Raw genomic sequence first — 22,554 nt, 5'->3', positions numbered from 1 at the left:
AAAAATGAGGGAGAATTTAAAATATTCACAGATTATCAGAAACTGAGAGAATCTGTTAACAAGAAACCTGCCCTACAAGAAATATTAAAGGACACGTTGCAGGCAGAAAGGAAAAGAGAGGAGGAAAAAAGCTTCTCCAAAGAGTACCTTAGAGGAGAGTACAGAAGTGAAGACTATCAGTAAGGGTAACAGAAAGGGTAAAAAGAGAGACAGAAATAAGATATGACATATGAAAGCCAAAGAATAAAATGATTGAATTAAGTACTGCCTTAACAATAATAACATTGAATGTTAATGAATTAAACTCCCCTGTCAAAAGACACAGATTGTCAGAATGGATAAAAAAAATATGGTCCATCTATATGCTGTCTATAAGAGACTCACCTTAGTCTCTTGCCCCAAAATACATGAGGCAAGCATAGGCAAAACTGAAGGGAGAAATAGACATCTCTTCAGTGATAATAGGAGATTTCAATATACCACTTTCATCTATAGATAGAACATCTAGACAGAGGATCAATAAGGAAACAGGACTTGAATAATATGATAAATGAAATGGATCTAACAGACATATACAAAACATTGCACCCCCAAACAGCAGGATATACAGTCTTCCTCAAGTGCTCATAGAGCATTATCTGAGATAGATCACATGTTGAGCCACAAAACAGGCCTCAATGAATTTGAAAAGATTGATTCAACATTGTCCTAGAAGTTTTAGCTAGAGCAATTAGGCAAAAAAGAGAAATAAAAGGCATCCAAATCAGAAAAGAAGTAAAACCTTCACTATTTGCAGATGACATCTTACATTTAGAAAGTCTCCAAAAATCTACAACAAAGCTACTAGAGCTAATAAAGGAGTTCAGCAAAGTGGAGGTATACAAGATCAACAAGCAAAAATCAGCAGTGTTTCTACATATGAGTAACAAACAATCAGAGGAGGAAATCAAGAAAAAAATTTCCATTTACAATAGCAACTGAAAGAATCAAATATCTAGGAATAAATTTAACCAAGGATGTAAAGGACTTGTACACAGAAAACTACAAAACATTGCCAAAAGAAATCAAAGAAGATCTAAATAAATGGAAAGCCCTTTTGTGTTCATGGATTGGAAGACTAAATGTCATTAAGATGTCAGTTCTACCCAAAGTGATTTACATATTCAATACAATCGCAATCCCAACCAAAATTCCAAGAACCTACTTTCAGAAATAGAAAAACTGATTACTAAATTTGTTTGGAAGGGAAAGTGGCTTTGAATAGCCAAAAACATCTTGAAAAAGAGGAATGAAGTTGAAGGACTCACACTGCCTGACTGTAGAGCATATTACAAAGCTATAGTGGTCAAAATAGCATGGTACTAACATAAAGATAAGACATACTGATCATTGGAATTGAATTGAGGGTTCAGAAATAGACCCTCACATCTATAGCCAACTAATTTTTGACAGGGTTGCCAAGTCCTCTCAACTAGGACAGAACAGTCTCTTCAGCAAATGGTGCTGGGAGAGCTGGATATTCATATCCAAAAGAATGAAAGAGGATCCCTATCTTACATCTTATACAAAAACTAACTCAGAATGGATCAAAAACATAAATGTAACAGCCAGGACCAGAAAACTCATAGAAGAAAATGTAGGGAAGCATCTTCAAGATCTTGTGGTAAGCAGTGATTTCTTAGACTTTACAAACAAAGCATGCTCCATGAAAGAAAAAACAGACAACTGGGGCCTCCTCAAAATTGAATATTTTTGTGCTTCAAAGGACTTTGTCAAGAAGGTGAAAAGGTAGCCTACTCAATGGGAGAAAATATTTGAAAACCACATATCCAATAAGGGTTTAATATCCAGAATATATAAAGAAAATCCTACAACTCAATAATAAAAAGGACAAACAATACAATTTTTAAATGGGCAAAAGACTTGAATACACAATTTTCCAAAGAGGAAATAGGAAATACAAATGGCTAAAAAGCACACGAAAAGATGTTCAACATCACTAGCTGTTAGTGAAATGCAAAACAAAACCACAATGAGATACCATTTCACACCCATTAGAATGGCTGCTATTTAAAAAAATGGAAAATAATAAGTGTTGGAGAGGATGCAGAAGAATAGGAACATTCAATCATTGTTGATGGCAATGTAAAACGGTGCAGCCATTGTGAAAGACAGTTTGGCTGTTCCTCGGAAAGCGAAGTATAGAACTGCCATATGATCTGGCCCGCTACTAGGTATATACCAAGAAGAACTGAAAGCAGGGACACGAACAGACATTTGCAACCTGATGTTCATAGCAGCATTATTCAACAATTGCCAAAAGAAGGAAACAACTCAAGTGCCCATAACCTGATGAATAGATAAATAAAATGTGGTATATAGATATGATGGAATGTTATTCAGCTGTAAGAAGGAATGAAGTCCTGAAACATGCGACATGAGGACATTATGTTGAGTGAAATAAGCCAGAAACAAGAGGACAGATATTGCATGATCTCACTAGTATGAATTAATTATAATGAGGAAACTCAAGGAGTTAATACCTAGAGTATAGGTGTATTAGGGTTTTCTAGGGAAGCAGAATCAGCAAGAGATATCTATAAATTTAAGATTTATAAAAGTGTCTCATGCAACTGTGGGTATGCATGAGTCCAAATTCTGTAGGACAGGCAGCAAACTGGCAACTCCAATGAAGATGTTTGATGAACTCCTCAGGAAACAAACTGGCAACTTCAATGAATGTGTTCAATGAGCTCCTCAGGAAATGAACTTGCAACTTCTACAAACTCCTCAGGAAACACTTTGCTGGTCAGCCAGAGAAGAAGTGAAGGTCCTCTATCTGTCTCACTTAAAAGTCTTCAACTGATTGGATTAAATCCAGTTGATTGAATTCTCTCATTGTGGAAGACACACCCTTCATTGATGTCGTCAGTCACAGCTGCAGCCAATTGACTGATGATTTAATAAACCAGCCTGTTGGTTTATTAACCAGCCACAAACCTCCTCGCAGCAACGGTTAGGCCAGTGCTTGCCCAACCAGATAGCTGGGTACCATCACCTGGCCAAGGTGACACATGAACCTACCCATCACAATAGGTTACCAGGAGACAGAACAAGGGTAGAGAATGGGGAGCTGATGCTCAATTTGTGCAGAATGTGTAATAAGGTTGATTGTAAATGTTTGGAAAGGGATGAAGGTGATGGTAGCACATTACTGTGAGTGTAATTAACAGCGTTGAATTGTGCATGTGATTCTGGTTGAAAAGGGAAGTTTAGGTTCATGTATATCACTAGAAGGAAATTCAGAGGATGAAACATGGTACTATGTAACAGTGAACCTTGTTGTGGATGGTAAATGTGGTCAGTAGTACAAATGTAAGAATGTTCTTCCATGGACTAGAACAAATGTGTGTCACTATTACAAGGTGCTAATAATGTCTTAGTATATGGGGAAAATACATGTAATGCAAACTATGGACTATAGTTAACAGTAATATTTTAATATTCTTTCATTAATTGTAACAGATCTACTCCACCAATGCTAAGTGTCAATGATAAGTGGGTTTAAGGGGTATGGGATTTTTATTTTTTATTTTTGGAGCAATGAAAATGTTCTAAAATTAATTGTGATGATGAATGCACAACTCTGTGATTGTACTGAGAGCCACTGATTTATGCACTTTGGATGGATTGTATGGGCATGAATAAAACTGTTTTTAGAGAAAGTCATGGATGAATACTTACAGCATATTTCACTCCTACCTCCTACCTAATCCCTGCCCCCTAGATCTAGAAAATAGGCTATAATTCTTCAAGCTTAAAGCCATCTCACTTCCCTCCTCACCACTCTCCAAACTTTCTATGTCTTGTTCTTATTTGTGGGCAGCATGCAGTGTTTTGATTTTTAGTTTAAGTTCATCCTGTGTCACACTATGTTTTATATCATCAGTGGAAATTCATAGTTCTCTTATTCGCTGAAATGTGAAGATAATCAACTTCTGTAAAATGAAACAGACTCAATTCACAATTGAGGTAAAGTTAGTAAGTGAAACAGTATATGTACAGCTTAGAAAATATTAGGATTAGAATAAAATACAATCTTAGGAAGTGGCATGTCTTAAACCTGGATTTTATACAAGGGTTTCACTATTTAAATGATGTGAAGTGTTTGGGTAACAAAAGGAGACTACTGATGGGAAATTTTATGGAAGCACTATTTTGTTTGTATCATGTATTTTTCCATTAGTTTTTTATTTTATTAAAAACTCTTTTTCTATTAAAGAGGTAGTGGTAGGGAACCTGATTAGCTTGATCACAGCCAGATTGTGACCAAATCATCCCTAAAATCTTCATTTTTAAGAATACTTCAACACAGTGATGCCAACAACAACACAAATATTCTTTTAGATATGATCACTTTTGAAATTACTACTTTGGAATAATTTCTTCCCACCACCACCAGTATACATAATCAGAAGTTAGAAAGATAGCTACCAGAACATCTTCCAAATTTCTGCTTGAAGAAAACACATCTTCCTAAAACAATATACATACTCTGTTGTTAATCAGAAATAAATTCATTACTAAGTTTGAAAGTGTTGGTACATTTCAATCAACAGTAGCAATTAGGAGCAATTAGTCAAATTTTATATGCAGAGAGCAGACTCTGGTATCATGGATGGGGACTGATGATCAAAGAGCACTAACTTTGGGAGAGACTAGAAAGAGCTGTTTTGAACCACAAGTTGGGAAGGGGGAAGGTGGAGATGGGAAGAGATTCCACGCTCTCTAACCAGCATGTGATAATGATCATTTTGGTCACTTACTCATCCTTCCATCCATTCCCCCAGTATTTGCTTGAGCTCCTACTGTCATACACTGTGGCTGGCATTGTAGGGAGGATAAAGGGCTAAACTTGACATTCTGTTACCCCTGTGACCTTCTGACATCACTATCCACAAGACTTTGTGTCTCAAAAGGGCAGTTTTCCTTTCTTGTCAATCTTGCATTCCATAACCATCTAACCTACATGATGGCTTAAGCTTCAAATCACCCAATAAAAACTTTCATTTTTAACTGATAGATTACTTGTGTTTTCCAAATCACATTTGTTATTTCCTAAATGAAAGTCCAAATGCTTCACATTTTTTTTTATTTTTTGCATTACGCTAACAGAAAAATGCCAATAGAAGAGAGTCCAGTTAAAATCTAAGCCTATTATACTAATGGTATTTAAATATTTCCTAAATGTTTTCCCCAACCCATATTGGCAATTAGCTTCATTTAGAAAAAGCATAGTTTTCTGTTTTCAATTAGATTTTTATTTTAATAGCAGAAAAAATATCAATTAGAAAAAAGCTCAAAATATTTGGATGTTATTTTGTTAAATCATGTTTAATACATAGAAGCTTGAGTTCAGGGGGAGTAGCTTTATTACAACAAACAAAATAGTATTTATCCCTGTGTGCTATGACATTATGTGAGCATTTTACCAGTGTTGCTAACTTTCCAGGTAGGACACGTTTGCTGCCTCTTAATTCCCCAGTGTCACTAGTGCCAGCTAAGTCTCCACATTTCCCTTCACTTGTGCAGCCTTGCAGCATACTGTTTGCAACAAGCACCTACATCATGCTCCCGTGAGAGCCAGGCCCCGTTCTTCCTGAGACTGACAGAGTGAGGAGGTACTTACTTTCCCACCCCTCTTCTAGCCTGAAATCGAAGGTATCCTCAAATGGAGTAGCCATGTTTTCTCCGGCGTCCTTTCTGGAGGCACCTGATTGACTCTTTTTCCTTCTGTTTCCTGCAGATGGTCTCTGGTGGCTCTTCCTTCTACTGCTGTGTGGACTGGAGCTACAGCCTCAGAACCAGAGGGTGTGCAGAGCAGGGTCTCTTCTCCTTCATGATAGGACAGGGCATCCTCTGGTCTCCTGCCCACCCTCTGCCTCCTTTCTCCATTTTTGGTCTGCCCTGTGCCCTCCTCACATCTGCTGTCTTCTGCTTCCACTCTGGGAGCCTGAAGAGGAATGAGGCTTCAGGCATCACGATGTGCTTCGGTTGATGATGGAGATGTCAACTTTGTCTGAAATCACATGGCACCCAGTTTGTAGACACTGTTCCCCTTACTGGGGTCCGTAAGAGACTCGCAGCTGAACTTTACAACACCCACAAACAGGCCTTCACTCCCTGCCGGGTCTCTGATTACCATCTCGTCTGGTTTAAAAAGCTAAGCAAAATTGAGTCCTTGGAAAATAGTGGGTAGAATAGCTCGTAACATTCTTGACCTCCACCACCTCCTACTTCTACCACCCATGTCTTCAGAACAAACAAGTGCAGTGGTTAATAATAATAATTTTAGTGACTGCCATGAAGGTAAAGGACAATTAATACAGTGATAACAGTGCCAAGTTTTGAAGTTAGATTCAAATATCAGCTCAGCTTTCTGATTGCTTAGCATTGGCCAATTCACATAATTGCTTTTAAATTCCAGATATGAAAATAAAACTGATAATAGTGTTTATTTCATAGGCTAGTAATAGAATTAAATGAGATGATGTGAAAAGCCCTCAGCACATGGCCAGGCAAATAGAAAGCACTAAGAACAAAAGCATATTTGTTCCTTACTGTGTCTGCCTTTGAGAAGCAGTTATTATGTATCCAGCATCACAAGGGATAGAGTGCTTTACCTGTACAATATCTACTTCATCAGGCGCTCCCCAAAAAGGATTACCCAAAATGATACTGCCACCATAAGCCCTCTAAAGTTTTTCATTGTCAGGTCAATGGTAGTTTATGACCCCAAGACACCTAGCTTTACTTGGAAAATGTCTTTCGTTGACAAGCATGCTTTTTCTAAAGCTCAGAAGAGAGATCCCAGTAAATAAAAGGGTTCTTTCATCTGTCAGACTGCTGGGTGGTCACTGGCTGAAGTGATTCAGTCACTCATTTCCTCTCCAAATTGAGGTCAGTGAGCAGTGAACAACAGTTTCTGGCTAAGAGCCACCTTCTGACTACAGTCCACCAGTTCATTTGTAGATTTTCTGAGCCACCTTGCGATTATGCACAACTTGTTCCTAAACAGAAGGCAGCTAACAGCCTGGCCAGTGTATTGATGTCTTACGAAGGTGTACCTTCCCTTTCTAGAACAATTACATGTAATTGTGCTCATACCGGGAGACTGTTGCTCTGATCATGCCCTGCAAACTCAAGCATCTTTTAAAGAGTGCACCTTCTCCTATTTGTCTCATTCCCAATAACCAGGGGAGTCTCTTTCATATGATTAAAAGCCCTGTGTCCTAACCAAAATTAGGGATCTTTTTTCTGATAGGCTAATTTATGAGGTCACAGAATGAGAAAGAGTGTTCCATGGTTGTCCATCATAGCCATTACCGTAAAAATAATTCAGCAAGAGTGGAAATGTGTAAAATTGGATGAAGTTTTCCTAGTGACCAGTCCTTTTGCTACAACTTTGGGTTTCTTATCCTCAGCATTACTGACATTTTGGACTCAGTAATTCTTTGTTGTTGTAAACTCTTCTGTGTATTGTAGCTATTCACCTGTATCCTTGCCTTCTACCAACTAGATGCCAGTATCAGTCCTCCCTGCCCCCAAGTCGTGATAACCAAAAGCATCTCCAGGCTGTTAAATGTCCCTTGAGAAGGAGGTGTCAAAATTGCCCCTAGTTTGGAACCACTGCTATAATATAATTAAAGAACTCTTTCCCTAAAAGACAAAATCTCCAGTTGTTCTTTCTAGACAGATGGGAGTCTGTCAGATAGCCCTGTTAAATTTTCCCTTCCAAAAGGACTATCTTATGGAAGTGCCTTTCCCTTATTTCCTTTTCCCTACAAGTTGTTACTCTCATCTGAAGCTGTGTCCTCTCCAAAAGACATCAGGTAGTGGAAATGACACCAAACTGTCTTCAGAAGACTGGACTTAATCCCAGCGCTGCCATTTAGTGCCTTTGATATTGAGCAAATCCCTTAACTACTCTGAGCCTCAGTTTACCCAAAAAATTGATTTTTTCAATTTTCATTTTTCATTTTCAAAGAGGTTTGTGAAAATGAAGGAAGTGTGTGTGTGAGAGCACCTTTAAAAATCAGTGAAGCACCTAGCACCCAGATCTTAGTATCTAACACCACTCTCTAATAAAAGGAACCAGGGCTCCTTGGAGAAATGACTGATACTAGGACTGGGGCAGAAAATATACACAATGAGCCTGGACCATCTTGTAGTGCCAGAAAGTAAGGATATACACTGCCCCTGCAAAAAAAAAAAAAATCCATAATAATGGAGATAGGTCAAAGAGACACAGAAGCCAGCTGAGAAAGTGCTGCCAATGGCCAAAGCCAAAACAATTTGAGAACAAAATAAATGAAGTAGTATTGAATTATAACCCAAAGTATAAAATAAATATCACTGAATTTTACTGATATAAATAAATGATTGACTAAATAAATAAGTGGGGGACATGAGACAAATCTCCAAAGCAAAAGAATTCCAAATAATTTATACAGACCCTTCACCCTCAAGGAGGTGGAGCCTACCCTACCTCTTAAGAGTAGAATGTACATAGTGACTTCCTTCCAAAGAGGGAAAAAGAGTAACTTTCCAGTGGGGAAACCTGACAAACACTGCCTCAGCCAGGTTAATCAAAGTCAACATCAACGTGGATAAGTCATGTCAACAAAATGTACCCTTGATATAATATGATGAGAATGACACTTTACCTCTGTGGTCTTCCTCCAAAACCTCTCTCTCCAGTCTTCGAGAAAAATGTTAGACAAATCCCAGTTGGGGAACTCTAGAAAATACCTGATCACTAGTCTTCAACTGTCAAGGTCATCAAAAACAAGGAAAGTCTAGAAACTGAAACAGTCAAAAGGAGCCTAAGGAGACATGATGACTAAATGTAGGGTGGTGTTTTATGGGATCCTGGAACAAAAAAAAAAGACATTTGATTAAAAACTAAGGAAACCTGAATAACGTGTAGACTTCAGTCAATAATTTATCATTATTGGTTCATTAATTGTGACAAATGTATCATAGCAATGTAAGATGTTAATAATAGGGAAAACTGGGTATGAAGTATATGGGAACGCTGAACTTTCTTTGCAATTATCTGCAAATATAAAACTATTCTAAAATAAAATTTTATTAAAACACACACACATACACACACACACACACAAGCTACAACTTGGATGAACCTTGAAGACATCATGTTGAGTGAAATAAGACAGACATAAAAGGACAAGACTGTATGACCTCACTGATGTGATAAACTAGAACAAACACATTCACAGAGTCAGAAATTAGAATACAGGTTACCAGGGGTAAGGGTAGGGAATAGGGAGTTAATGCTTCATAAGTACAAAGATTCTGTTTGGAGTGATGGAAGAGTTTTGGTATTGGATGGTGTTGATGGTAGCACAACACTGTGAATGTAATTAACACCATTGAATTGTATACATGAAATTGGTTAAAATGGGAAATTTTATGTTGTATATATTTATCACAACAACAAAAATTAAAATCAAAACATAACAAAAACACCAAAGCCATATAAAGGTAAGGAACTATTATAAGTAAGGTTTTTTTATCCAGAAGGATAACAACAAACTCCGGTATACAATTCCCCAGGTTATTTAACATCTATCCATGGACTTTCTCTCTAACTTTGTTTAATGTCCTCATCAGTAATACTTTATCTCTCTTCACTTTGGGAGCATTTTTCAGCTTCCAACTAAAGAGACTGAAGATCATCATATAATAGTTCTCCACCATTGTTGGCACAAAGCAGTGGCAGACCATGTTTACTTTTTCTTATGAGGATGTTCATATGTGCTCTCACTTGAAAAGTGCAACCACTTTACAGCTTACAGGTGCTTTCTTCTAACCGAGGTCTGAAGGGCAAGTCTTCCCTGTATAGTTTCTAGTGTTATCACTGGGGATGGAGAAAAGTAGGCAGTCCTGTGGAAGATTCTCTTTATAGGTGTGGGATAAAGCATAAGACTACCCAGCTGGTAATGCAACTGGATGTGTGCAGAACAGAAATGAAGATAGGGAATCCTTCAAAAAGGGTCACCATTTGTAAAACCTTGGAAGAACAGTATATTAGAAAATAAATAAGTTTAGTGGTAGGTAACTAGAATTAGTTCCTCTAGGATACTCTCACCTTTCTAGCCTTGGCCGTGATACTTGAATGTATGATTGGAAGTTCTTCCCACTGTCTTCGTTTCAGTGAATGGTATTTATTGATTATCCACTCTGGACATATGGCATTGTATAAAGGTATGTATTTTAACATGAATCAATAGAGAAGCTGAATTCAGAATCACTCCATTGTAGAACAGTTTCTGTAATCCCTTGGTGATGAACAATTGACCAGTCAAGGTTCCCTAATACTACTGGTGACTTATGGAGTCAGCTCAATGTTTTTCAGTTCTGAGCACCTCAGTGCACTGAGTGTTTGCCCCAATCAAGTTTGGTGATGGTAGTAAAAGCTTCATTGAACATTTAAAAAAAAAAAAAAAAAAAAAAAAGCAGCATGTATCTACCACTCTCCAACGCACTCTGATCATTTAAGCTTGCCATCCCAACCCACCTGGGAAGTAAGGAGGACAACATGTGCTCTCCAACTGACAAATGAGGACAAAGACACAGCTGAAACACAGATGTAAGCCCTGAGCCACCTGATTCTGGGGCCAAGTGTTTTCCCTTCTATCCCACACTGTAGCTTTGCATGGTTTCATGGTTATAATTCTCCCTTCTACTTTTAAAAATACTCTATTTCTGGACCAAATCATGTTTGCTTATTATTTTGGTCCAAATGCCACACTGTAGCTTTACGCAACCACAGCTGATAATTTTGGGAATTGTGGATTGAAGTTAACTTTCATCTAGAGTAGTTTGGGCCAATAGAACTTTCTGAGATGATGGAATGTTCTATATCTGTGCTGTCCGATGTGGTAGCCACTAGCCACATGTAGCTGTTGAGTGCTTGAAATGTGGCCAATGAGACTAATGAACGGAATTTTTAATTTTAGTTAATTTAAATTTAAATAGTTACATGGGGTTTGTTGACACCATGAGAGCACAGCTGTAGAAAGTCAGGAATACTCTGTTAGGATGCAGGCTCCTCTTGTACGTTTGTTGTCAGCATTGCTTGTGAACACTTAGCCATTCTTTTAGAGAAAAATGGTTCTTTTAGGAACCTTTTTTTTTATTATGCTTAGGACACTTGGAAGATATAAATCACTGGTAGAATAACGTTCCTGCTAAATTTTGACCCATTCAGATTTAAAGCTGTGAGATTTTAAATTTAACACTAAAAACTGAAATTCACTGATTTTAATTCACCATATTCTTTTTTTGAAAGAAATGAGAGGAGAATGATCCGTTTGTTCCTGATTCTATCTTTAAGAGTCTGAATCTTTAGAAAATTATTGGCAAGAGATTTATTTCCTTAATTCTAAAAACAAAAGGCTATTTTTTTTTACAGATAGAAATCTGTTATCTGATGCCTGCAAAGTTCAGTGACACTTTAAATCAGGATCAAGTGTTCTTTACAGAGCCAGACAAAAATCCAGTCACATGTTTCCATTAAATGAAGAATGGAATTCTGAGATTATAGTCTGGGAAAGGGGGAACTGTGGTTTATAAATTCTTAATGCATTGCAGATAAACATTAAAATATTAAAACAATGACAGCTGTTTTCATTACTACTATTGTTAAGTTGAACAAATAAATTCAGAAGCTCTCTGGGAGAAATCAGGAAGAGTGACCATTCTTAATTACCTAAAAGTTCCTTGACTGGAAAATCTCAAGGAATGCAAAAGTACAACGATAACAAACATAACTAGGATTAATAAAGGGATGCAAAAAGAAAAGTGTATCTCATCTTTTTCTTTTTTTCTGACATGACTTTTGACTCTTAATACAGATGCTTTTTAATTTTTTTAATAGAAAACTTTCTCCTGTAGATTATGATATTAGAAAAACACTTCTTATATTGGGAGACAGGAAATAGCGAAATTCCTCTAAAATGCTTTTTAACGAAAATTTGAACAAACTGAATTACCAAATACTTGTTTTTCTGAACTGAACAGCCTACTTTCTACTCAATTTCTTGGTTTCATTTTCATGGTCATAGAACTATTGTATCAGATCTTTATAGTCACTACTATTAAATATATCATTAAACATGTTTTTAGCTGTTAGAATATTGCCAGTCCCCCAAAGCCCTTCTCATGCTCCCAGTCAATATCCCTTCCCTCACACTATAAGTTAATTTTGTCTGATTTTTAAGTTTATATAAATGGAATTATGCAGTATATATTTTCTTGTGTCTGGCTTCTTTTCTTCAACATGTTTCTGTAATTCATCCCTATTGTTGAATATGGTAGTAATTTGTTCATTTTCATTGACACACAATATACCTTTATATGACTCTTCCACAATTTATTTATCCATTCTATCAGTGATAGACATTTGGGTTAATTTAATTTGGGGACTGTTACAAATAATGCTCCATGAACATCATGTACGTTTGTTTTGTATACTTCTTTACATATTACTCTTGGATCTATATCTAGAAATGGAATTGCTGCATTAGCAGGTGTGTGTGTTCAGTTTTAGTAGATATGCCAAACAATTTTCCAAAGTACTTGTACATTATAGGAAGGTACAGATGCTTCATACCCTTAATATCTTCACCAGTACTTGACATTGTCAGGATTTTTCTGGCTACTTTATATCTTTTTGTCCCATCATTTTAGGTGGTTGTCTTATAATTTTAATATAATGATAATCAAAAGTTGACTTTTGGAGAAAGCCAGCAGAGACTAGCTAGCTTTATAGTTTTACACCACAGATTTCCACCCACCCCCATCTCTCTCTCTCTCACACACACACACACACACACCACTGATCATCAATTGTACCTACTCCCAACTTTCCATAGACCTATCCGTAAAACACCTTGAAGGCAGTGGACTTGGACCCAGTTCACAGTTGGCAATACAATACAATCTGTAATTTGCCCCTATGGTTAAACAGTTGAGCAAGGGAGAGAGTGAAACACTACTGTGAGCCTGAAGGCTTTTGGTGGGGTAAGAAATATTTGAGGAGTTAATAATACTAGAATTTGCCAAGTGCTCTCAGAGCGTGTTTGGTGAATGTTTCTAATAAACTAATTTGACATAAATAACCCTCAAGTCACCCAGTTGAAATAATCATTTTTTGGGGATTGGGATGAGTGCTTCACTCCCAACATTGTATGCTGTGGAAATATAAAAGGAATGAAACACAGTGGCCAATAAAGCTGCAAAAAGGTGCTCTACTTTATTAGTATTCAGAGAATGCAAAGTAAAATAACGGTTAAGATGCCCATTGTTCACCCAATGGATTGGCATAAATTAAAAGTCTGATAATATGTTCTGCTGAAAGTGTGGGGAGGGATTCTCACGTCCATACTGCTAAAATATTACAGCCAATCTGGAAGGAAACTCAGTGTATCTGTTAAAATTAGAAATGTGCATAGCAATGCCCAGTAGTCTCACTTACCAGACCTAGAGAAATACTCACACGTGCACAAGGATCATATGCAAAGATGCTGACCTCAGAATTTGTAATAATGAAAAAACCAATCAGCAAAGGGCTGACAGAACCATCTGTGTTATATTCATGTACTGGATTACTATGCTGTGGTTCAAAAGAATGAAGTACTTAGAATGCAAGCTCCGTGTGGGCAGGAACCATGTTCTTTGTTCATTCCTATGTCTCTTGCAACTAGAAAGTGCATGGCATGGATTAGGTGCTCAGTAATTATTTGCTGAATATATCTATAAGAACATGGCTAAATCTCCAAGTCATGTTGGTGAATGAACAAAGCAAACTGCAGAAAATTTGTACTGTAAAATACATATACATGTCTGTAAGTCCATCAGAATTTATTGGAAAGATACACATCAAAATGTGAAGTAACGTGTATCCAAGTCCACAAAAATGTATCTGGCAAATGACAACAATGATATCCTTTGGGGTTGTTTTGGTTTGCTAAAGCTACCGGAATGCACTATACCAGAAATGGGTTGGCTTTTACCATGGGGATTTATTAACTTACAATTCACAGTTCTTAGGCCATGAAAATGTCCCAATTAAAGCATCAACAGGATGATACCTGAACCCTGAAGAAAGGCTGCTAGCATCCGGGACACCTCTGTCACATGGAAAAGCAGATGGCCAGCATCTGCTGGTCCTTTGCCCCCAGGTTCCATTGCTTTCAGCTGCTGATTTCAGTGGCTTTCTCTCTCAGTGTCTGTGGGTCCTCTCTCAGCACCTCCAGGGCTTTTCTCCCTCTGTGAGCTCTATCTCTGGGTGTTTCTTTCTGAGCTCTCTGGGTTTTTTCTGTCTTTTATCCTCATAAAGGACTCCAGTAAAGGATTAAGGCCCACCTTGAATTGGGTGGGTCACGACACAGTTGAAACAACCTAATCAAAAGGTCCCATCCACAATAGGTCTGCACCCACAGGAATGGATTAAAAGAACATGGCCTTTTCTGGGGGTACATAACAACTTCAAACCAGCACAGGGGTAGACAGAAGTAAAGGACCAGAATTCAGGAAAAGTGTTCAGAGAGGACATCAGCCTTTTCTGAGGTTTCAAAATTTTGTAAAGGATAATTTTTCAGGTATTATTTTACTATGGAAGTTTGCTGGCAGATTGAACCATACTGGGTGAACTACCAATGAGGTATAAATCAGGAGTCCCTCCTCCTGGAGTCCCACAACCTCCACACAGCTATGCAGAGCATAAGGTCTTGCTAGATCTAGTGTTCCCAGACAGAATCCATTGCATGTGTGGTATAAATTGAAAAGTCTGTCCAGAAATATTGCTGATATTTCATGTTTGCCGATTACAGTTATACAACTTTGCAAAAAGTCTTTAAAACACCTTAAAGGAGATGAAACAGAATTGATAGAAGTAGACACTGAGTGAGGAACATGGAAAGAAAGATTCGGGAGGCCAGGATTGTCATTCCAACTGCATTTTTATTCACTGTGTTGACAGGCAAGTCACATAACCTTTTGGGCCTCGATTTCATATCTGCACAGTAAGATTGGGTTTTATGGTCCCCAAGGTCCTTGGCAGCTACTCCAGGGTTCTCTGCTCATTGCTCGGTGAGAAATCATGTGTAATGGACCAGAGGGCCATCCAGGCCAGTGTTTCACCCTAGAAGTGACAGAAAAGGCCCACCTGGCCTTTCCCTATAGGTAGGACTTGGGGCGTTTATTTTCATGGGAAATTTTTTTTTTTTTTTCAAAATATGATTGGAAGGTAAACTCCACTTTGGTAAGGAAAATCTTGCATTCTGCACCCATCTAGGGCAATTCTGTGATGCAATGTGGCCCACAGCACTTCACAGTTGCGTGAGTGCGTGTACTTAAGTCAAGAGAACTTGGTACAAAGCACAGAGTGTTTGTGTGCCAAGCACAATGCTGTTTCCCATATGTTATTGCAGTTAATCTGCACAGTAAATTTATGGGGTGGGTTCTATTATTTCATCATTTTCCAGGTCCGTGTAAGGTCTGTGAGCGACTAAGTCAATTACCCAAGTAAATTGCACATCTGAGATTTGAATTGGGACTATCTGATTTGGATCCACACAACCCAAGAAAACCGTGGGCCAAATTCTGTGTATGCCTACATACATGTGTCTGCCCTGGTGCAGAACTGCTCTGTCATTTGGAGCTTTTCCAGTAGGACTGGAATGGAACATCCACTCTCCTTACATCAACAGCCACAGCCTTTACTTGATGAAGTCATCAGCAGATCAAGAACTCCTTTCTCCCTTTCCCCCTGCTCAATGAGGATTTGATTTGCTGGCACAAGACATTTAAACTCCATCCAAAGTTTGAAATGGAGTTCTTTTCTGGAGGGAAAAGCATTTTATTTGTCACCATTTTCAGATAAATTGAACTGTTACTGGTCTTCTCCAAGATCTGGTGGAGTTTCCTTTTCATTCACATTTTTCTTCATTGAGTACACACAGTTCATTTAGTGTTTATTGCTAACATTTGCAAATACTATGAGTAAAATATTTGCCTCATTTAAATTGAATTTTGAATGTTTCCTTCTTGGTTACTGAGTAACTCCAGGCTTTATGGTTCTCTGGGTTTATATTGACAGCTCCTTTCAAAAGGTACTCTTCTGATAACATGTCATATGTTTTCTTAAACTTTTTCCTTGGTTGAAAGAAAGTCAAATTTTTCATCAGTAAATAGTTTATTACAATGTTTTATTCAGGTCCTCTGGCAACTAGTGATGTCACTGATTTACTAACTAGTACTATTTTCTGCTTACAGCAGATTTGTTACACTTCATTCTGAAGGATTTAAAATATTTAAAATATACACCACTCTACATACACCAACATTCATATTTGCATTACTGTCCCTAAGACCTTTAGCCTTGAGATTCCACTTTATTCGAATTTATAGGTAAGACTCATTTTAGATTGAGTAGAAATGAAGTTTACCTTTGACTGTAGAAGAAGAAATGGTTCCTTTTACTAGACCACATAATAGTGTTTCTGAGATTTCAAGGGAGTATGTTGAACCTCAAGAAGTTTCAACTGCATTACCTCTGTTAAATGTATTCTCTGTGTCCAGAATCTAATAACCGTGGTGCTAATCACTATAATAGCACAACGAAAATTGCTCTCATAAGGCTTAACTGGGAGGAAAAAAAAATATGCAATTAATGAAATGTATAGAAAAATATATGCTTATGAGTTGAAGTGTGGTGATAGAATATAAGTGTTGGGCACGTTCAGAGAAGAGAGAGAGTTGAGAAATTAAGCTGACCCTCAAAAGTAGGGTGGAATTTTAAAAAGCCAAGAAGAAACAAGTTTTCAAGTAATGGTTTCAGGTTGAGTGTGGGATGGGATGAACAGCAAACACCCAACACAAAGGCACGGCAGTAAGAACGAATGCCTGTTTCCCGCCCCAATTCGTTCCTGGTGGACCCTCAGCTCCAGCTTCGAAGGACATGCCCCAGACATCCCTGAAGTTCACACTCTGGACCGTTTCTTAGGTTCATCCTCTGTTGGGTTGCCCTTCCTATCCCCTTCACCATCTGCTGAAATGAGTCTCATTGATCAAGGTCCAATCAAAACCTCACCTTCCCTTGAATCCTCGCCCTACCTTCCTGGGAAGAATTAGTCATTTCTTCCCAAGCAGCCCTGTTTGGTCACCTGCCTAATGCAGCGTACTTCAAACTGTATTTCAGTTCCTTGTTTTTGTCTCCTTCTCAAGACTGAGACCTAGGTGCCTTGTGTCATCTGGTCCCAAGTAGGCGTGCAATATATAGGTCATGTGTTTTAGGGAATAACGGGAAATATTCTTCTACCTACAGTTCTTATTAGCGTCAATAAGGCCTGTAGATGTAGAAGGGAAATTTTTGTGTGTTTTTTTCTTATGGTATCCTTAAAGAGAGAAAACAGAAAACTACTTCATCCTTCTTTCAAAATCATTAATTTAAAAATGAAAAATAAATAGGTGATGCCTGAGTAAGGTCATATCCTTGTTTTTTTTAGATTTTTCATGTTAACCTGGCAGATTTGCCATTTAATTTTTGGTTTACAAAGTCTTCTATATTTAAGTGTTTAAAGAATAAAGATGGTTGTTATATTAATATGACTATACATTTGTTTGTTCAGAAAAAATACCAAAGATATAGAAACTTGTATTAGTTGAATTAGAGGAAGGAAGAGTGAATGTGGTGAAAAGTGTCAGACCAGAGAAGAAAAAAGGAACTGAGATGGTCAAAAACATGGCCTAGATCAGATATTTCCAGAAGCCAGCCACACCGCAGCATTATGCACCTTAAATCCCTCCTGCTCTGGTTCCCTCTGGGTTTTCTACCTGAGACACCCCCTCCCCACCTCCCCATCTCTCTCCCTCCCCCCCTCCCCCACCACCCCACCCCACCCCCACAGGCAGAGATCTTACCTGATCTTTCTCTACTCTGCAGAATGAGGACTGGGTTTCACTAACGTTGTAATTTTAGTTATGTTCATTTGAGAGCTGAATCAAGCACAGCATGTATATGCTTAAATGCTGTCTCCGCATTCTGGTAGACTACATGCAACAAAAGGAAAAACAGATTAGAAAAGACACAGTGCAAGTTCTATTCCAGGTTTTTTGTTTATTAAATAATTTTATAAGCACTTGAGTCCTCAGTGGGAGGCAGATTTCCTTAAGACATCCATAGCAAATGAACCCTAAAGTCTAGTTACTGATTCCTTTGTTCCTGTTATTGTTTCTGATCTCTGTGTGCCTCAAATCAAGAGAACCAACTGTAACTTTTTAAAAAAGGAATAAAGATTGGTGCACCTCTGAGCCTGCTTTCCCCCAGGGCTATCCTGTTTTAGTTCTAATTTTCTCCAGCTTCTCCCTTCTGGAGGAGGTGATAGGTTTCAAGTCGGGATATCAGTCCTAGACTGACTTTTGGTGAAACCAAAACCTGCCAAAATGCTTTTGTGCCTGGCAAATACATTTTAAAACCATTTGAGATGAAACCTAACAGTATTTCTCTTTGAAGTTAGCCCCTAAAACTTGTCACAGGTTTTTAGATTTGAGGCATCCTTAATTTGTTTACAAGGAAAGTATTCCAGTTTCTGGTATAGTTAAATTCTAAGACTGTATTTGGGCAATAATGCCTTTATTCATCTCAAGCCACAGCTTTTAGGTCTTTGTGATGACGTCATCATGCCATCATGCGCATTCTTGGATCTTTCTATTTCCTCTGACATTAACAAAGGAAAATATTACCAGCTGTTAGCTTTTAGCCCTGGGCGTGCAGTGTCTTGCTTTGGCACCTGCTATTGATGCATATGAACAAACACACAAGATGAACCTGAAAACATTTTATTCAGGAACTAAAAGCAAAGTGTTCCAGTTCTGGAATAAAGGCAATGGCAAAAGCAGACTTAGATTTATTTTAGGGAGATGGCAGAGTGAAGAGACTCCTCTTCTGGCTCAATAGAACAGACCATCAGAGGATCCAGACCAAAGAATAATTGAGGGTAAATTACATCATGCCTGGGGTTGATGAAGATACATAAAAGTGTTCATATCATCTTTCAGAAATGCACTTTTTTCACAAATGATTTTGTGTATTCGTTCTCCTGAAAGACTACATAGCCTTTAAGCAAAATCTCTCAAATTAACGATTCCATTCATTATTCTTGTTGGCACTTTCAAGTAGTGAGTTACAACTATTTGTTTTTTATTCAGTTACTGTCCTATTTTAATGAAATGCTATAGCTGGTCAGGAATCAGCAATTTCGTTTTTTTTAAAGAGCGGAAAGGTAAATATTTTTAGGCTTTCTAACCCAAGAAACAAAATTGAGGATATTGTAAAGGTACCTATATAATCACTTTAAAATGTAAAATTCTTTCATCACTCTCAGGCTGTGGTCTGCCAATCGCTGGTCTTTATGATCACCTGGTCTTTATGATCACCTGGTAAGTTTTGCCTGCTATCTCTCCCCTCACACACACTTACTTCTACAGTTACTGATTATCTATTATTTAACTGACATCAAGAATGTAAACATTCGACAATGTGGATGAACCTTGAAGACATCATATTGAGTGAACGAAACCAGACACAAAAGGACAAGTATTATATGATCTCACTGATATGAAATAATTGGAATAAGCAAATTCATAGAGTCAGAAACTAGAATCCGTTACCAGGGGCCAGGGTGTGTGGTAGAAAATGGGGAGTTAATGCTTAAATGGTACAGAGTTTCTTTTTGGGGTGATGGAAAAGTTTTAGTAATGGATGGTGATGATGGTAGCACAACATTGTGTGTGTAATTAACACCACTGGATTATATATCTGAATGTGGTTAAAAGGGGAAATTTTAGGTTATATGTGTTACTAGACTAAACATTAAAAAGAATTTAAATATGAATATAAAGACTTGCTTTCCTAAACGATCCCACAGTCTCAGAGGAATGAAGAATACATAAACAGGGTCATTAAAAGTGTTCTCTATAAAGCAGTATGATGAGCATCATCACCGACCTGCAGAGGTGGGCGTGCCTGGGCGAGGGCGTGGCGAGGCGGGGGACGCTGCTTGGAGACGGTGCCTCGGGCTGAGCAGGGATAGATGAGGAGCAGTTCACTCAGCAGCCAGGGGAGGGCATTGCATCCCAGGAGCAGAGATGATACTTATTCCCTGCGATAAAACATTTATTTTATTGTTTTCCTCTCGGTATCAGGAGAGCTCAGTTTCCAAGTACTATCCTAGAGAACAACATATCAGTTCAGTGATGACAAAGAACCTCGACAAGAGATTCTGAGAAAGAGCACATTTTTCCAGAATTGCAGAATTAAGCAGGTCTACCGTTGAAAGCATTGGACCTCTGTTTTCTTCTGAACAAGTTCTTTTTCTTGAAGAGATAGTGGTCACCCAGATAAGTTACATCTAAAACACACAGCTTTAGATATGTAAGCAGAGAGGTTTAGTGGACTGGGATTCTCAAATCCTCTATTCCATTCCCAGGTTTGTTTGCTTATGTAATTTTGAGCAGAATCTTTGGTCGCTGGTTATTCATCTTTAACACAACGAGGTTGCAGCAGATGATTTCTAAGGCCCCTTCCAGCTCTAGGTGCTGATTAGACAAAATGTATATGGATAGATAGGTTTTTCCTCTGCAGAAATCTAATTTTATTTGTACAAATTTATTGAAATTCCAAAGTCTTGTTTATCTGAATTCCCATTGACCTGAACTGTGATTCTGTGTAATATTGTATCATTTGCAAAACAAGGATTTATGATAACCCCGAAGTTACTATACAGTAACAAGATGCCTTATCACTGGAGGGGCAGTATTGTGTAGGGTTAAATGTACAGGCTCTGAAAGCAGACCGGCTCTGCCATGTGGACAAGTTCCTCTGTATCTTGGTTTCATCATCTGTAAAATGGGTATAATATAGGATCCATCTCACAGGGTTGTTATGAGGATTAAGTACATGAATAGATATGAAGGTCTTAGAACTGAGTTTGGTAAAAATGAACATCAAAGTATGTTAGTTATTAAGTAAAGAAGAATTAGAAATAATCCATTTATAAAATTTGATATTAAATCAAAACCATTAACATATTTTAAAATAAATGTTAATGAAAACCCACATATATGGAATGCTTAAAATCCCATATAGTTACATCTGAATAAAAAACAGGAATTACACAGAAATATTAGTATATTTGGTAGCTAGTCTCCAAAAATAGCCTCCTAATGAATCGTGTCTTCCAGGATTCACAACCTTCTATTTTCTTCTCCTTGAAAATGGGCTGGTCCTATATAACTAGTAAATTGTAGCCACAGTGACACTATACAAAACTTCTGAGGCTAAGTCATAAGAATCCTGGCAACTTCTGCATTGGTGTCCTGGAATACTTGCTCTGGGGAAAGGCCACTGCCATTTAAGTCCAACTACTCTGAGACCCCTGTGTTATGGGAAACTCAAGCGAGCTAAGTGCAGAGGTACTGGGCCCGCCCCCTCTGTACCAGCCAGCCCAGCTCAAGAGGCGGACACTGAGTGTAAAGGCCCTTGGATGACCCCAGACCCAGGGGTGTCTGATTGCCATCACATGACAGACCCCAAGTGAGAACCACCCAGCTGAGCTCATCCAACCCCTCAGAACCATGAGATATAATAATAGATTGTTGTTTTAAGCCACCAAGTTTGCAATGGTTTGTTATGCAGCAACAATTTAATCTCTTTAAATGTTATTGTCAGTATAGTTTCAATGTTAAGAGTGGTTATTGTGTTTTATCTTTTTTTAAGTTGTATATTTGGTAATTGTCAATTTGGTAACCTAAAAATTAAATTAACTAGAGTGACAATTCTTTAGCCATCCTAAATGAATATAAATTTATTGCACTTAGTCTGTATACGTGTAGAAATTACAGAGTCCAGGATTTATATTTCTTTGTGTAAAACTTCTATATGCCTATTATAGAGAATCTCCTATTTTCTAAGAGATTTCTATAAGGTGGAATATTTATGTGCTTTCATTAGGCTGTCCTAATCTAGAAGAATCTAAATCTATGTCCTTTAACCTCTTAGGGGTCATATGTCCCTAACCCTGGAATTCTGATGAAAGCTAGGTCATAGGGCTGTCCCACAACCCTGATTTAGGAGATTATTATTCCTCAGGCAATGTTACAGAGCTTTGAGAAGCAGGGCAACAAGTTTTGAGGAAGCCTGGATGAATTATATTTTGGAGATGAAAAAGAACCATGTAAATTATGTTGATTTTTATATCAGCTGCTTCTAGAGGCATTTGTGAATATTTTCTTAATTTATCTTGAGTTGCATAGAGATAGAATAATTGAAATTGTGACTCCATTATAAAGCATCTTGTTGCAGTTATCTGTTTCTCTATAGCAAGCCACTACAAAACTTAGTGTCTTGAAACAGTAATTTATTATAATCACTCATGATTCTGGGCTCCACTGGATGGTTCTCAC

At 37.8% G+C, this 22,554-nt stretch overlaps 2 protein-coding genes across 3 annotated transcripts in view; one reads left to right on the top strand and one right to left on the bottom strand.

The window, feature by feature from the left end:
* NT5DC1 (5'-nucleotidase domain containing 1) overlaps positions 1-6,581 on the top strand; it is a 91,051-nt gene extending 84,470 nt beyond the window's left edge. The window contains exon 3 of the mRNA XM_037844630.1: positions 5,807-6,581. Coding sequence (XP_037700558.1) covers positions 5,807-6,058 — 252 coding nt within the window. The 3' untranslated portion in view covers positions 6,059-6,581. The remainder of the gene's footprint in view (positions 1-5,806) is intronic.
* TSPYL4 (TSPY like 4) overlaps positions 1-22,554 on the bottom strand; it is an 84,818-nt gene that overhangs the window by 24,151 nt on the left and 38,113 nt on the right. For both annotated transcript variants that reach the window (XR_005217776.1, XR_005217777.1), the window contains 2 exons: positions 20,099-20,252; positions 18,013-18,141 (listed from right to left, as the gene is read on the bottom strand). The gene's annotated coding sequence lies outside the window, so the exon portion shown is untranslated. The remainder of the gene's footprint in view (positions 1-18,012; positions 18,142-20,098; positions 20,253-22,554) is intronic.

The sequence above is a fragment of the Choloepus didactylus genome, chromosome 7 (genome assembly GCF_015220235.1).
Source record: "Choloepus didactylus isolate mChoDid1 chromosome 7, mChoDid1.pri, whole genome shotgun sequence".
Lineage (NCBI taxonomy): Eukaryota > Metazoa > Chordata > Mammalia > Pilosa > Megalonychidae > Choloepus > Choloepus didactylus.
The sequence above is the reverse complement of the archived record's forward strand: the minus strand, read 5'-3'. Positions and strand labels throughout refer to the sequence as shown.